At 39.2% G+C, this 16,428-nt stretch overlaps 1 protein-coding gene across 1 annotated transcript in view; it reads right to left on the reverse strand.

Moving 5' to 3' along the window:
- Positions 1-16,428, reverse strand: part of PKHD1L1 (PKHD1 like 1) — a 169,930-nt gene that overhangs the window by 49,825 nt on the left and 103,677 nt on the right. Inside the window, exons 49-56 of the mRNA XM_043483981.1 lie at positions 15,371-16,400; positions 13,462-13,653; positions 9,236-9,387; positions 8,165-8,324; positions 7,444-7,615; positions 3,690-3,778; positions 3,258-3,406; positions 1,673-1,802 (exon numbers count right to left, since the gene is read on the reverse strand). Of these exons, the coding sequence (XP_043339916.1) occupies positions 1,673-1,802; positions 3,258-3,406; positions 3,690-3,778; positions 7,444-7,615; positions 8,165-8,324; positions 9,236-9,387; positions 13,462-13,653; positions 15,371-16,400 (2,074 nt within the window). The remainder of the gene's footprint in view (positions 1-1,672; positions 1,803-3,257; positions 3,407-3,689; positions 3,779-7,443; positions 7,616-8,164; positions 8,325-9,235; positions 9,388-13,461; positions 13,654-15,370; positions 16,401-16,428) is intronic.

Raw genomic sequence — 16,428 nt, forward strand, 5'->3', positions numbered from 1 at the left:
TGTGATATGAATACAGACCTATATAAAAAGCATGAAAAGAACATGAAGAAACTGCTAATGTTAGTTTCCTCATGCAGAGAGGAGAACTGGTAAGATGTATGTCTTTTCTTGATATTGTTCTGTGTTTTTAGAGTATTTTTGAAATTAAAAAATAAGCACATAAAAGCACAAAATTTTTTTTAAGGTTACATTTATCTGCCTCAGGAAATTTTTCTTTTTCTTTTTTCTTTTTTTTATCCCACACTGTGTGGTATTTTAGTTCCCCGACTAGGGATCAAACTTACAGCTCTTGCCCAAGAAGCAAAGTCTTAACCAACTGAACCCCCAAGGAAGTCCCAGGAAACTTTTAAGATTTGAATTTGTCTGTCTCAGAAGAGCTAACTCAATTTTTAGCCATTTAAAAAATCCCCTTACTTACTATCACTGTTTTAGAAATTGTACATTAGAGCGAGTGAAGCACATTCATTGAGTTGGCTAAAAAGTTCATTTTCGGTTTTTTTCATAAGACAGTATGGGGGAAAAAAATTTGAACAAATGAGCCTTATGACCAACACAGCATGTATCTTTTAAGTAAAGATGTAGTGGTGATTTGAGAGAATAGCATTGAACCACGTATATTATATGTGAAATAGATGGCCAGTCCAGGTTCGATGCATGAGACAGGGTGCTCAGGGCTGGTGCACTGGGATGACCCTGAGGGATGGGATGGGGAGGGAGGTGGGAGGGAGGGTCAGGATGGGGAACACATGTACACCCATGGCTGATTCATGTCAATGTATGGCAAAATCCGCTACAATATTGTAACGTAATTAGCCTCCAATTAAAATAAATAAATTAAAAAAAGATGCAGTGGTATTAATAAAAGCGGTTATTTACTGGGACCAACAAAGAAGGCAATGGCACCCCACTCCAGTACTCTTGCCTGGAAAATCCCATTGATGGAGGAGCCTGGTAGGCTACAGTCCATGGGGTCGCTAAGAGTCGGACACGACTGAGCGACTTCACTTTCACTTTTCACTTTTACGCATTGGAGAAGGAAATGGCAACCCACTCCAGTGTTCTTGCCTGGACAATCCCAGGGACGGCAGAGCCTAGTGGGCTGCCGTCGATGGGGTCGCACAGGGTTGGACATGACTGAAGCAACTTAGCAGCAGCAGCAGCACTGGGACCAAGTTAAACCCTCTCAGTTCCATTGCTTTCTAGGCTCAAGTGGGAATCTGTACAACCACACAAATGCAACTGGAAAATTAAAACACAGCAATAGTTACAACTGGATAACTGACAGCAGAGTCAAGTGATCCACAGATTACTAATACTGGGTACGAATAATGTGCAGGAAAGTTACCTTTTAGGGGAAAAGTCCTAAAGTATGAAAAACATTATTGTTTCCACAAAAGAAAGATTATGAAGAAAACCACATCAGAGAAATAATCTACATATGGAGTGATCAATGTTAGTTTTGTAATAAATTACATTTTGGTTTAGAATTTAATGTGGCACGATTTAATTTTTTAAAATGTCGGCAACTTTTATAACCCATTACTACAAATCAGTGTTTGTAAAAACTTCTAATACTGTAACATTATGAACTAAGGGCAAGTCTATTAGTGCTCCATGTTTTAAAGCAAATTCTCAAAACAACACAATTTTTTTGGTATCTGGGAGCACATACCTAAGACCTTGGATCCTTGATTTGGTCCTTCTGGAAGAGCCCACTCTGGAGTAGAATGATTCCCTCTCAGAACAATCTGTAATTCTCCTTTGAAAGGATTGTCTTCCCAGCCACCGATTAATCTACCTCCCTGCAGTGAAGCAGAAAGTTGTTAATACTTAGAAACTGAGCAGGAAAATCTTCCCTATAAAAAAGGAATTAGGAAGGCTTGCAGACTCCCCTAATGAAAATAAATGAACTGTGGTTTTACAAAAAACAGTATTGTAACTAGAAGCGATCTTAATTTAACTCCTCCACTTTGGGATAGGCAATTTAAATGATTTTGTCCCAGGTCAAATTCAACCTCTACTTGTCAGAACTGGACCTAAAACTGAGACCTCCTGACACCTAAACTAATGCCGTTTGAACAGATCACACTGTATCTTAAAATAACGCAGCATATATAAAGTATATTCTTTTCATTTTTGTTCAGTTGCTATGACTCTTTTGTGACCCCACGGGCTGGACCCCACTAGGCTTCTATGTCCATGGAATTCTGCAGGCAAGAAGACTGGAATAGGTTGCCATTTCCTTCTCCAGGGGATTTTCCCGACTCAGGGATACAACTTGTTTCTCCTGCATTGTAGGTGGATTCCTTACCGCTGAGTCACTGGGGAAGCCAAGCTATGCTATTCATGAGCCATCACTGTTAATAAAAATTGCTATTACTAAATGGTTTCTGATTCTATGCCAGGTATAACATGCAAGTCTTCACATATTTTATATCATTTAACCTTGACACTAAACCCATGAATTGGAATTATTATCCTCATTTCATAGATGATAAAACTGATGTGGAAAGAAGTCAAATAACTTAACCTGTTACCCAACAATTTAACAATGAAGTAAGGATTCAATTGTAGCGGTAACTTCCCTCTAGGCTCTGCATCTAACCAAAATATCACATATCTTACTTTAAAGGCCTAGTTTTATGAAAGAAAGGCTCCCACTTAGTTTTTAGTGGTGCTTAATAGCTTTTGGTTAAGCTATTCTTTTAAATGAACACCAATAAAACACTGACAGAACAATTAAATTGATTAAACTACTACATATTCAAGACCATCTGAGGTTTATGAGAGAACGAGGTGATTATTTCAAACAACTGAAATATTTTTATTAGTCTGCTCCTGGTTTTCATAATCCCTTCTACATCCATTCATCTTAAGAAATACTGTTCACTTTTTTTTTTAAAGGTTTAAAATCTCTTTTTTCCCCAGAACTCCAGGGAATTCTCTGTTAGTTGCAGCAAGCTGTGAGTTTAGTTTTACCTAACAATGATATAAATTATTTTAAAGGACGAAATGAGGAGACCTCACACTACAAAGTAGCAGGATAATTCCCACGTAAGGAAAGTGTTGTTAAAATGTAAAGGAGAGCAGAAACATAAGTTCAATCTATTGAACTTAGGCTTGCATTTCATGGGATAGAGCCAGTTGCGTTTCAATTCACATCAATTGAATATGCTTTCTCATAATCTGTTCAATAAATCTCCAACATTTTAGCACTTGGCTAGTAAGGGTGAAAGTTACAAGACCCTCAGTCTTACCTGCAGTGATATGTAGGTAGCATTCAGAACAACTTTTCTGTAAGAAGACCCTGCAGCTCCTACATTATGTTTATCTTCCAGTTCTAGAACCCCCCAAATCACAAGCCTTTCCATTGGTGGAATCTCTGTGTCTGCCACAATCCATGTTCCTATAAAACAAGACTTCAATGTAAGGAATATAACGTAATCCATGGACTATAGCCTATAGATAAAACACTGACAGCCTTATCGGTGAGTCCTAATTTTGAAGTTAGTGAGTCTTTTTTCCATATAATATAGCATCCAGGACACAAGAATGGAACCCACCTCTTCACATTTTCTTTCTCCAGGGTGTGCTGTGTAACAGTATCTACCCTAACTGCTAAGTACTGTGGCATCTATCCTAAAGGTGATAAACACAAGCATTTTATTTATTTACACTTATGCATTTACCTTCAGGAATAACAACATTTGCTCCTGGGTAAGGTATGGTATAATTATTTTCTCGAGATGATTGCCAAAAAGAATTATTCGACCATAAGCTGAAAAGAGAAAAGAAATATTTCCATTTAATATTATCTCTGTTTATTTAATAAGCACCTCCTTAGGGTGTAGCACTCTACTAGATGTTTTGGGGATAACAGAATGCAAATTAGATAGTTTGTAATTTCACTGACAAGCTAATGTATGCAATTAGTAAAAGACTCAACACACATAACTACAGAAGAGATTTTTCTCCATTGAGGAAAACTATCTGAATCACTTTTTCCCCTACTAAAGCCTTATTGTGATACCCTAATTTTGTCTATCATATGAATAATTTGATTTCTTTAGAAGATTTCTTTTTAAAAACTTTTTAATTTTATATTGAAGCATAGTTGATTAGCGATGTTGTGATGATTTCAGGTGTATGGCAAAGTGATCCAGTTAGAAATATACATGTACCTGTTCTTTTTCAAATTCTTTACCCATTTAGGTTGTTACATCATATGGAGCAGAGTTCTCTGTGTTACAGTACGTCCTTGTTAGTTACCTACTTTAAATAGAGCAGTGGGTGCACAGGTGGAAAAGTGAAAAAAAAATGCATCCTTTGTCCATTTATAGATTCTTAGATATGGTGCTATTTCAGGGGAAAGTGACAAGAGGCCATATATTGGCTAGATTCTATGAAGGAGGCCTGGAAGAATGGTCTCTGAATTGGCAAGGATGGGTCAATGAGAATAAGCCCCTGGGCTGGGGGAACCGATCGCAGTCTATAACCAGAGTGAAAAGTGTTATGTTAAATTGAAATAAATATGGAAAGTGTGTGGCTTTCCAGGCGGCACAGTGGTAAAGAATCCTCCTGCCAGCGCAGGAGATTCAAGAGACACAGGTTCAATCCCTGGATTCGGAAGATCCCCTGGAGAAGGAAATGGCAACTCACTTCATTATTCTTGCCTGGAAAATTACATGGACACAGGAACCTGGTGGGCTACGTTCCATGGGGTTGCAAAGAGTCAGACACGACTGACCATACATGTATAGCACAGCATATGGAAAGTGTGTTGGAGGAGACACCATCTCTACTTACCATCACTATGCCTGCTAGAAATTATCTCAGGACAAACTGTTACAAACCATATTATTACACAGTTGAGGGTATTTTCCTGTTTAAAAATGATCACAGAGGTTGTTCTCCTGCCTAAGTAGAAATTTAAAAAATTTTCTGATACTAATGCAGGAAGTCTAAAGAATAACCAACACAGTTTGTTTGGTTAAAAGTATATTTTTATGACACATTTTAATTACTCGGGTGTATTACTAAAAAATCTGTTGCTCAGAAATCCTGTTATAAAAATTTTAATCTTCATGGGTTTAAAACAGAAGTTAGTGGATCATTTAGGATTATTTATACTTACAATAATACAGTTTTTCATGAAGCCATCTCAATGAAGGTTGTTTAAAGGTTATATCTATCTAACTGAATAACTCGATCAGCATTGTGCAGATTCAAATAGTTGAGTTCATCTAGCTTTTCTCAAGCCTTTCAGTCTTATGCCCAGCAGCACTATACTGCATGCCATGTATGCTTCTAATTGCCCATTGTTATGATCAGTAAAGCCTAATACCTCTTGGACTAAGCACTTGTGTGTCGTGTAGCTGGAACTGAATATTCTATCCCTGAGGCACAATTTTGGATCAAGAGTCTATTTGTTCTCACTGATGCTGCTGCTGGTTAGTCGCTCAGTCGTGTCCAACTCTTTGTGACTCTGTGGGATGCAGCCCACCAGGCCCCTCTGTCCATGGGATTCTCCAGGCAACAGTACTGGAGGGGGTTGCCATGCCCTTCTCCAGGGAATCTTCCCGACCCAGGGATCGAACCCAGGTCTCCTGCATTGCAGGAAGTTTCTTTACTGCTGAGCCACCAGGGAAGCCTTCTCTCACTGATAGCTATCTGCAAAATACAAACTAACAAGTCCAACTGCAACGACTTCTAGTGAGCATAACTCATACTGTGGGAGGAAAAAAACGATCCTATGGTATATACATGAAGTGAATGTCATGGGGGCAGGGGCCACATTCTGTTGTTCTCAACCTAACCTCAGTGCTCAACACAGTGCCTGGAACATGGCAGGTACTCAGTAAAAATTTTTTTTATGGTTGAATGTATAAACAAATTCAATTATTATTCTTTTGTGCAACAGTTATCACAGTATCTATATATTTTGAAATTATAATTCACTTAATAAATAATATTGATTTGTACTTGATGTGCAGTACTGGGCTCTTACATGCCTACTGATTGTTAATTTTTATCATTACCAACATTATTTTTATGGTTATTACTTGCCTGTAGGGGACGCAATATACATCAAATCAGGATCATGCCTTTAAAGGTCTTAAAGACTAGTACTGTCATGTACTAGGACCACCATATATGGTAATTACTATAATATGAGGTAGAAAGTGATGTTTCATATGAGAAATATAGGTAAAGGGTTTTACAAGTTTCAAGGACGGAAAAATTATTTTTAACTAGGAGAGTTAACATGTATTTAGGAAATCAAATATCTGAAATAAAATTAAACAAGCTGTATTATGAGATTTTACCAAGACAGTTTATGTAAAAAATGATACAAATGAATTTTATTTACAAAATGGAAACAGACTCACAGACACAGAAAACAAACCTATGATTACCAAAGGGAAAAAGGGGTAAGAGGGATAAATCAGGAGTTTGGGATTAGCAGAAATACACTACTATGTATAAAATAAACAATAAAGTCCTCCTGAATAGCAAGGGAATTACACACAATATCTTGTAATAAACTGTGATGGAAAAGAATATGAAAAATATACATGTATAACTGAATCACTTTGCTATACACCAGAAACTAGAACAACATTATAAATCACCTATACTTCAATAAAAAATAAACACACACACACATAGACACAGAAAGACTTATTCTAGAGAAAGAAATGCCACCTGCTAAGAAAGCATTGCTTCCCTGGTAGCTCAGCTGGTAAAGAATCTGCCTGCAATGCAGGAGAGCCTGGTTTGATTCCTGGGTCAGGAAGATGCCCTGGAGAAGGGACAGGCTGCCCCCTCCAGTGTTCTTGAGCTTCCTTGGAGGCTCGGACAGTAAAGAAACTGCCTGCAATGTGGGAGATCTGGGTTCATTCCCTAGGTTGGGAAGATCCCCTGGAGGAGGGCATGGCAACCCACTCCAGTATTCTTGCCTGGAGCATCCCCATGAAGCTGTAGAGAAGCTGTAGCCTGGCGGGCTACCGTTCATGGGGTTGAAAAGAGTCAGACACGACTGGGCAATTAAGCACAGCATAGCACAAGAAAGCACTGGATCAATGAGGAGACAGTTTCTGGTGCTGTTCTGAGCATGTCATCGAGAAGTTTTGTGATCTCAGGTAATTCATTTAAGGTCTTTGGGCTTCAGCTACCTCACCAAATAATAAGGGAGTTGGTCTAATAATTCTGATCTAACACTCTGCAAGTATGAGATTCCCAGTAACTTTCACACATAATTTTTGTGAGATTTTTCCATCTTGTCATCACGGTGGCCATAATGCTCAAGTGAAGCAATGCGTGTGGAAGTGTTTTGGGACCCTCCGTGCAGGAGGAGGGCACAGTATCTCAGCCAGGATGACAGCGGAAAAGGATGCTGTCAGGAACTACTGAAGCGTATTAATGAACAGAAGGCCTGTATACTTATATGTGGCTGGTCGCTTCCTGGGAATTGGTTTTCTTGACGGAGGATGCACAGGAAAGCAATCCTGGAGAACACAGCAATAAGCTTGGAAATTAATAATAACGTCCTTCACATCAGGATCCAGGGTCCCAGAAATGGACTGGCTCTGATGGAGGTCATTTTTTCCTGACACTGGAAGTGAAAATAAAAGCAGTTTAAACTAACATGATGATCAAAGCATTTGAATGTAAACAAAATCATGGCAATTTGAAAATACTCTTTAGATAGTAACTTAGTATAATTCAAATGTATGGAATAGGTATGAAGAAATTCTGACAAAATGCACATCTGAGAAGAAGTAGAGTCAAAGTATCTTGACAAAAACAAATATTTGAGAACTCAGACTGTATTCTTAAATATTTTTATTTTCCAAAATAGTTACATAATAAAAATGGAAACAAAATATATGACAGCGCATTGTACTCATTTCCTCTAATTTTGTAAAATAAATGTTGGAGTTAATTATGAAGGATGGTGCTACCTCCAAGCATAAAACGTAAGTTCTTAATTCAATTCAAGGCCTTTTCCAGCATAAATTTAGTCTCCATTCTTTAATTCAACAAACACTCGTTAAATCCTGTTGTATACAAGGCACTATATAATGCATTTGCCCATTGACCCACTATTCTCCTCCTTTAGATGCAGCAATAAATAAATCACTTTTGCCTACTAAATACATACCCAGGTAATACAGAGTACTAGTGTTTGCTTCAAGGTGCCAGTCTCCATTCTTGCTAGTGTTCCAATTCAATGGATTTGAAGAGCCATTCCTCATGTCAATGATATTAAACATATCAGGATTTTGAGTGAAGTTATGAGATATGATTACATAGTCTTCTTCCTATTAAAGTTATTAAAGTTTATTTTAGATGTTAATATTCTGCATAACATATACTCATTTTGATGACAGGAATCACTTAACCCTATATTAAAAGTTAAGTTTTGGTTTAGTTTGTTTTTCATTTTGCATTTATATTTTGTTTAACATTTTATCTGTCTATGGCAATAATGCTAAGTTTATCACAAAGGCAGTGAAAGTTTTTTTTCCTTCTCTCTCTCTCTATATATATATACATACATACACACATACATATGCATACATTCAGAGGATATTTAATTTCTATAATATTTCAAAACACCTGAAACAGTGCTAGGCATTTTTTTGTTTGGTTTTTTTTTTTGGTTGCCCATGTAGCATAAACAGAAGAATGTGAACAGGAAGGAAAATACCCAATTCAGAAAACTGGTGACCAATAGTGGTGGAGAGTGAGGGTTGATATCAGAGTAAGCCATGCAGAGGACTCCCACTTCAGCCAAAAATATTTATTTCTTTTAAAAAATCTGAAGTAAAGAGTCACAGAATGTTACAGAATGTTTGATTCAGATAGCTAGGTAGTGGGCATATGGGATTCGGGCCTGCTATTTTCTGTAATTTTCTGTATCTGCTGTTATTTCACAATACAAATAATAAAGCCCTTAACTGTATTCCAAAACATCATAAGTACTCAATAAATGTCAGCTATTATCAGGGATATAATAAGCTTAGTACTACAGGAATGTGGCAGAAGGATTGCTTACTTCTGATTTTTGAAGAAGGATTTTTTTGGGCTTCTGAGATTTAAGATGGGTCATGAAAAGTGTCAATATGTGAGGCAAGGACAGTCTGGGTCTCACAATTGGTGTGAGTGGGCTGCGTTAGAATAATATGCAACATAAATGATCAGAAGATGGATTATGCAACTCTTTATTTACCTTAAATCCATAGAATGTTGATGTATACGATATGTTGGTTATGTGATCTACACCTTTAAAATACCAGTTAATGTGTTTTGCATTTGGAATCAGAGCCATCCAGCCAGACATATGAGTCAGTCGTTTCTTCTGAAAGGGAACAATGCTTGTGCCTATAGGACATAAACAAACAATAGTAATTTACCTCTAGAAAATTTCTTCTCTTATGGGTAAGTGCAAAGGTAAATATTAGTCTAGTCAATGGAAGTCTCTAATGGAGAAGGCAATGGCTCCCCACTCCAGTACTCTTGCCTGGAAAATCCCATGGACGGAGGAGCCTGGTAGGCTGCAGTCCATGGGGTCGCTAAGAGTTGGACACGACTGAGCGACTTCACTTTCACTTTTTACTTTCATGCATTGGAGAAGGAAATGGCGACCCACTCCAGTATTCTTGCCTGGAGAATCCCAGGGACGGGGGAGACTGGTGGGCTGCCGTCTATTGGGTCACACAGAGTCAGACGAAAGTGAAGTGACTTAGTAGCAGCAGCAGCAATGGAAGTCTCTAAAGAGATCAGTATAGCATTTCATTACTTATGTTCTAAATGTCTTTGTTGACCTGAAGGCCCCAACACTTAATATCACACTTAACTGAAACATAAAATGTTTTCTCACTTGGAATTTTGAATTGATATGGAGTTTATATTCCCTGGGGAAAAATAAAATTGAAATATGATGACATAATGACTAAGACAAAGTGCTTAGATATATCAATACAGTTTTTAAAATATCACTGATCTGAAATATAATTCCATTTCTATTCTTCTTCAAAATCCTTATTTGCAGAGTATGTAAATATATGTCCTAAACATTATTAAATTCTCTTATACTTGCTGTGTTAATGAAAATCAGCCTAACGAGTATGAATGGAAATCTTTAGTTGATAGCGCTTAGGGAACTAGGCTACAAGCAGCCTCTAACACTGGCCGCGACACTCTGAATTTTGTGAATGACAAACCTGGAACCTGAACTACCTGTTACGGGAAAAAGATTTAATCTGAGAGAATGCCTGACAACTTTGGGTGAAGGTTTGAAAAGATCTCTCACAATATAAAGAAAAAAATCTGTGATTAATTAATTACATTTTTTCCTCTCCCTTCTTTCATCTTTGATTGAATTTTACATTAAATTTGCAACCTCGTCCCTTTCCAAATTAGGAGAAAAAAGTCAGAAGTGAAATTACAAAATAGACTGTCCAGCACACACAGCTATACTTAGAATGGATAAGCAACAAGGTCCTACTGCACAGCACACGGGTACTCTGCTTATTGTTCTGTGGCAGCCTGGATGGGAGGGGAGTTTGGAGATGAATGGATACATGTATATGCATGACTGAGCCCCTTAGAGGTCCACCTGAAATCATCACAACATTGTTAATTGGCTATACTCCAATATAAAGCAAAAATTTTTAGAAAACAAGTAACAAAAGCACACCAAAGTTAAAAAAAATGAACAAAGCAAAAATAAACTGTCATTCTTTTCCTTTGGGGATGTGTACATGCATGCTAAGTTGCTTCAGCTGTGTCTGACTCTTTGTGACCCCATGGACTGTAGCCCGCCAGGCTCCTCTGTCCATGGGATTCTCCAAGCAAGAATACTAGAGTGGGTTGCCACGCCCTTCTCCAGGGGGTTTTCCCAACCCAGGGACCAAACCTGGGTCTTCTGCATTGCAGGTGGGTTCTTTATCATCTGAGCCACTAGGGAATAAAGCAAAACAAATTCCAATATCTAGGATGAACATATTCTTAGGCTTATGAATTAGCATTAAGTTTTGAAGAGCCCATGACCAGAGGCACTAAAAAGTTTAAAAGATATGCGGTATATGAGAAGGACTATGCTAATTTGGATTATTCAGCAAATATCCACTCCTCTCCTCTCCTTGAGGGCAGAATACACTTTCCGGTTCTGCTGATATTGGGTGACTTCTTTGGCCCAGGAACTATTAGCAGACCTGACACCGCAAAGACTTAAAAAGTGCTTGCTGGGTGAAACACACCCTCTGAGCCTCTGTCACTGCAATGCAAAGAGACTCCCCTAGGAGAATAGTGGGTAGCACACTAAGGTGACATTTGGCATACATAGATAGAAAAAGTATATAGATCTTGGGGACATAGATTTAATTCAAGTTACCCAAGTGGAAACTTGCTACTTCTCACCTATTTCCTAGATCCTAGCCAATTCACAGATTGAAAACACCTAACACTGAGTGGGAGAAATCTAGCCATTTATGGGGCTGCTGCCTCCTAGGGAGAGCAAACTATCCAAACCTTCCAAGAGTTGTTAGTTTCTGGACCTGAACTGATACAAACCCTCAAAGACTCTAAATGCCACCATGGTCAACCCGCTGGAGTGGCAGCTTACAAAGGCCAGGCCATAGAATGAGTCTTTGCTCATCTCATGGCTGGTCCATTGAGGCCACTGGGTCATCTTAGGGTTATTCCTCCAGATGCAAAATATATAGTGGGAATAGATATAGAACTCTGTTTGTAGAAAGAGCAGAGGTTGCTCACAAGAAATATCCTACCAAAAGGATCTAATAATATGGGGTGGGCTAACAAAACACCAGCATGTCCTGATGGATCTGACATAGCTATAGTTTTAGCAGCTATAGTATTACTGGTATAATCATGCTACATGTTTTCAAAATTCATTTGGCTTACATTGAGATACATAATTTTAGTTTCAAATTGCAAGTTTCTACCTTATAAATATCATTAAACATGGAAATTTGGAAACACTGTCATCAAGAAGCTGTATCATTTAGATTTATGCAGAAAATGTGGAAAACTATATTTGAGAATCATGTTTAGCAAATCTTTGATGCACCAATGCTTTCCCTATTTTCTAAAATCTGCAGTCTATCAGAACAGTGTATAGGAGAGTAGATTAATTGTAGATGTTTTAACTAATGTGGCTTCCAGCTGGCTAAGTGGTAAAGAATCCACCTGCCAATGCAGGAGATGCAGGTGATGTGGATTCAATCCCTGGGTTGGAAAGATCCCCTGGAGGAGGAAATGGCAACCCACTTAGGGCTCTTGCCTGGAAAACCCTGTGGACAGAGGAGCTTGGTGGGCTACAGTTCATGGGTCACAAAGAGCTGAACACAACTGAGTGACTGAGAACACACACATTTTAACCAGTAATTCAGACAGATGATGGATGCGTGTTTAAAGGGATGGATGGAATGATATAAAGATCGGAGCCAGTCCAGTCAGACCAGGTCAGACACGATGAAAATAGACATATTTAGTAACTGGAAGAGTTCCTAATGAAGGGAAGGAAAATCAGGTAGGAAGGACTCAGTGAACACTTTAGGAACCATACTTCCCCCTGCCACCACCACAAGATAATAAATTAAAAGCAATTCCAAGCCTTTGAGGGGGGAAAATATAGAAAATAAAGCCACAACAAAAAATCTGAAAGATGTGATGATTAGGATTCCTACCAATCTCCATCTAACTTGCTTGTCTGGCTGGTGCAAATGCCAGATGGATCATGAATAATGATGGTAAATTAATGCAATCTCATCAGGCAACGATGTCAAGCACATGTGGTGTTCCACATATAGTATCTTTACTCAAACGACTCAGTAAATCAACAGCCTCTGGCACCTGGGGTGCAGCCAGGCACCTAGCAGATGCACCCCCATTCTACATCAATCAGCAAAGATAATCAAAATAATTTGCTTTCAGGGGCAGAAACAATGATGTATTTTCACTGTCTTAATCCAAAAGCTATGCCAACTATCCTGCCCTCTGTCACAATATTGGCTATGCTTGCATGCTGCTTAGTTCCTCAGTTGTGTCTGACTCTCTGTGACCCCACGGTGTAGTCTGCCAGGCTCCTCTGTCCATGGGATTCTCCAGGCAAGAATACTGGAGTATCCTCCAGGGGATCTTCCTGACCCAGGGATCAAACCCAGGCCTCCTGCATTGCAGGCAGATTCTTTACCAGGGGAGCCCATGATATTGGGGTGCCTTAATCAGCAGAAGTCGTGCTCGTCCACGCATTTACTCAATACTCCTCATAAGTTGTTTTGGGGTGTGTTATTAGTTTCCTGCCTGGCTTCTGACTGATAGCAACATTATTCTTTTTGCAGTGTTCTAAATAAGTGACAACTCAGGAAGAGGATGATGAAAATTGAAGAAAACATATTTAAATGAGTGGTTCACATGTTACATTCCACTTACCAAAGGAGTCTGAGAGAACCACATCCTTTTCAAGCAGGGACACTGGAGAAGGCTTGTTGAATGCTAGCCGGTGGAAGCTGACCGAGGCGTCACAGACAGACCCGGGGAACCCTATGCTCCACTCGGCTTCTTGAGTGCAGTGAGAAGGGTCCAGCAGAGGGCTGTATGGGATGACGGTGTGTCCTTTGTGACCTAGGAAATGGATGCAAACAGCCTGTTTTATGTCAGAAAACTAAAAAGTCAAACTGTGTACAACATATGCTTACTATGATCCAGAGTGCCACCAATACAATCGAAAAGTCTTGGCTCATTTTTTTCTTTTTTTGTCATGGAGTAAGGGGTCCTCCTAAAAAGGCTTTACAATGGACTCTTTGCTCAGGGAGCTTATCATGAACATAGCAGAAATATGGGATGTGAAGAGCCCATGAGAGACACAGTAGGGGATGGGATGGGGAATAAGTAACTTGGTCAAGGACACAAGGAAGGATGTAAATCCAGGCTGTCTGACCATAAAGCCTGGGCTCTCAACAGAGAGTCTGTCAACAAACATTAAGAATCTACGCTGAGGGACATGCCTGGTGGTCCAGTGCCTAGGACTGCATGCTCCCAAAGCAGGGGGCCCAGGTTTGATCCGTGGTGAGGGACCTAGATCACCAAATGCCCCAACTAAGAGTTCATATGCCTCAACTAAAGATCCTGTATGTTACAGCTAAGACCTGGCACAGCCTAACACATAAATATTTTTAAAAAAAGAGTCTAAGTTGAATTAAGGAATAAAGGTCAATAAAACTCTGTATATTGGGATTATCCAAATGTTCTCCTTCTTAAAGCCACAATTAGAATAGGAAACAAATCAACAACTATAGGTGAGTATTCAGTCTGTTTGACTATTGAGATGAAACTTCTTTCAAAGGCTTTCAAAAATATTTGTTAATATCTGTAGGTTTACTTGTCAGTCATTTCTCTTTTATAAGGTATTATGCAGAATCATACACACACACACATCCTTCCTATCTTATTTAGCCAAATTGTTATTGTTGTTTAGTCGTTAAGTCTTGTCCGACTCTTTTGCTACCCCATGGACTGTAGCCCTCCAGGCTCCTCTGTCCATAGGATTTCCCAGGTAAGAATAATGGAATGGGTTGCCATTTCCTTCTTCACGGTATCTTCCCAACCCAAGGATCAAACTTGTGTCTACTGCATTGGCAGGCAGATTCTTTACCACTGAGCCACCAGGGAAGCCAAGTTGTTATCATTAAAATTTTATAAAAATGCTAAATTCTAGAAATCATATTTACAGAAATATCTGAACTTCAGATGGTAGAAAAGTTTAACCTACAAAGAATGTTGAATTATGTACTAGAGTTCACATATTCTTCGAACCAATTCCAAATTCAGAATTTAGATGGGAAAGAAAAAAGCTAACAGTAGGCCTGTGACTTACTACTTCCCTCTAAAGTACTTGAACAGGATATATCCAGTCTATCTACATTGCTTATGTAAATAAGCCTGGAATTTATACGTCTATGGGCCTGACTGGCCGGAGAATTTGGGTAGTCATGTAATTAACTGAATAAAAGATAGAGTCATTCTCAGACTGACATGGCTTTCTTTTGTGATCCCTAATTCCACAAATATTGTTTAAAATTTGCTATTAACTCAAAACCAAAGTGCAAATGCAGGGAAAAAAAGGACATACATGGAGGCTGCATCTGACAGCTTTGGACTTCTCCAGAAAAGGATGTGTCATCTATGACTAGTGCTGACCTACATCTTTAAGTCATTAGGAAAGTTTGGTACCAGGTAAGATTTGTGATTCATTCAAATATGCTATGACAATTCAACTCCATGTTGACAAGAGAAAAATACATTGCCAAATATTTTGTCAGAAATGAAAACATCACCTTACCTGTAAGTGAACCATCAACATCAATCAGTACCACTTCATGTTCCCATCGAAAGCCAGCCTTGTTCGGCGTGTGAGAATACTGGATGCCAGCGAATTTTGCACTCCACCCCCCACATCTGTGGTTACAAACGCCTGTGATGGATGTCACTCCCAAAGCTGCACAGCCGGGACGGTCAAAGTTCATAAAGTGTACGGAAGACACAGTCAGTCCTTCACTAAACGGGAGAACCAGGCCTTTTGTCGTGCAAAACGCAGACCCCATCCCCAGTTCATCAAGATGACCAACTATTTTGGCACTTTTAATCACTGCTCCATTGGTTTCACCCCATCCTCCAACGTAAGGAGCCAGGATCCTCTTTGTTTCAATTCCAGCCTCGTAATTATTTACCATTACAAAGTTATGGAACTGAAGGGCACCTCCGTTGACCCATTCGGCTCCTTTGTGACAATTCCAAGTTGTGAGTGAATGAAATACCGCAGGCAGTGGCACCGAAGAAGTACATGATCCTGTCTGCATGGGGAAATATTCTTCAAAGATCCACAATCCAAACCAACCTTGAGAATGAACAGTGTTGTTAAAGAATTCTCCAAGAGGGACTCTTTTTTGGCAAATGTTTCGGTCATAGGATGGCCCATCAGGGTGGTTGTTCATTCGGTACCAAAAGCCAAAGTGAGTGCCACCAGCAGCGGCGTTGTGCCGTATGGTGTTGTTTGGATTGGTTACCCAAAATGCAGCTGGAGTCACATCATCATTCAGAAGACTAGTACTCTGACGGACAAATACTGCCAAGTTATATTGCAGGATATTGCCATGTTCAATGCCGTCTTCTATAAAAAATGCTCCTCCCCTGATATCATATATAATATTCCTCTCGACCAGAAGGTGATGTGTGTTATGGATAGTAATAGCCCTGTTATAGGTCTGGTGAATTGCACAGCCTTTTACATAAGATTTAAACTGTAAATCTCCAAGCAGGTGCCAATGTATTGGATATCGTCCCAACCGGAATGCCTGACCAGCATGGAATATCTGTCAAGCCCAGAAATCACAGCTATTC

The sequence above is a fragment of the Cervus canadensis genome, chromosome 12 (genome assembly GCF_019320065.1).
Source record: "Cervus canadensis isolate Bull #8, Minnesota chromosome 12, ASM1932006v1, whole genome shotgun sequence".
Lineage (NCBI taxonomy): Eukaryota > Metazoa > Chordata > Mammalia > Artiodactyla > Cervidae > Cervus > Cervus canadensis.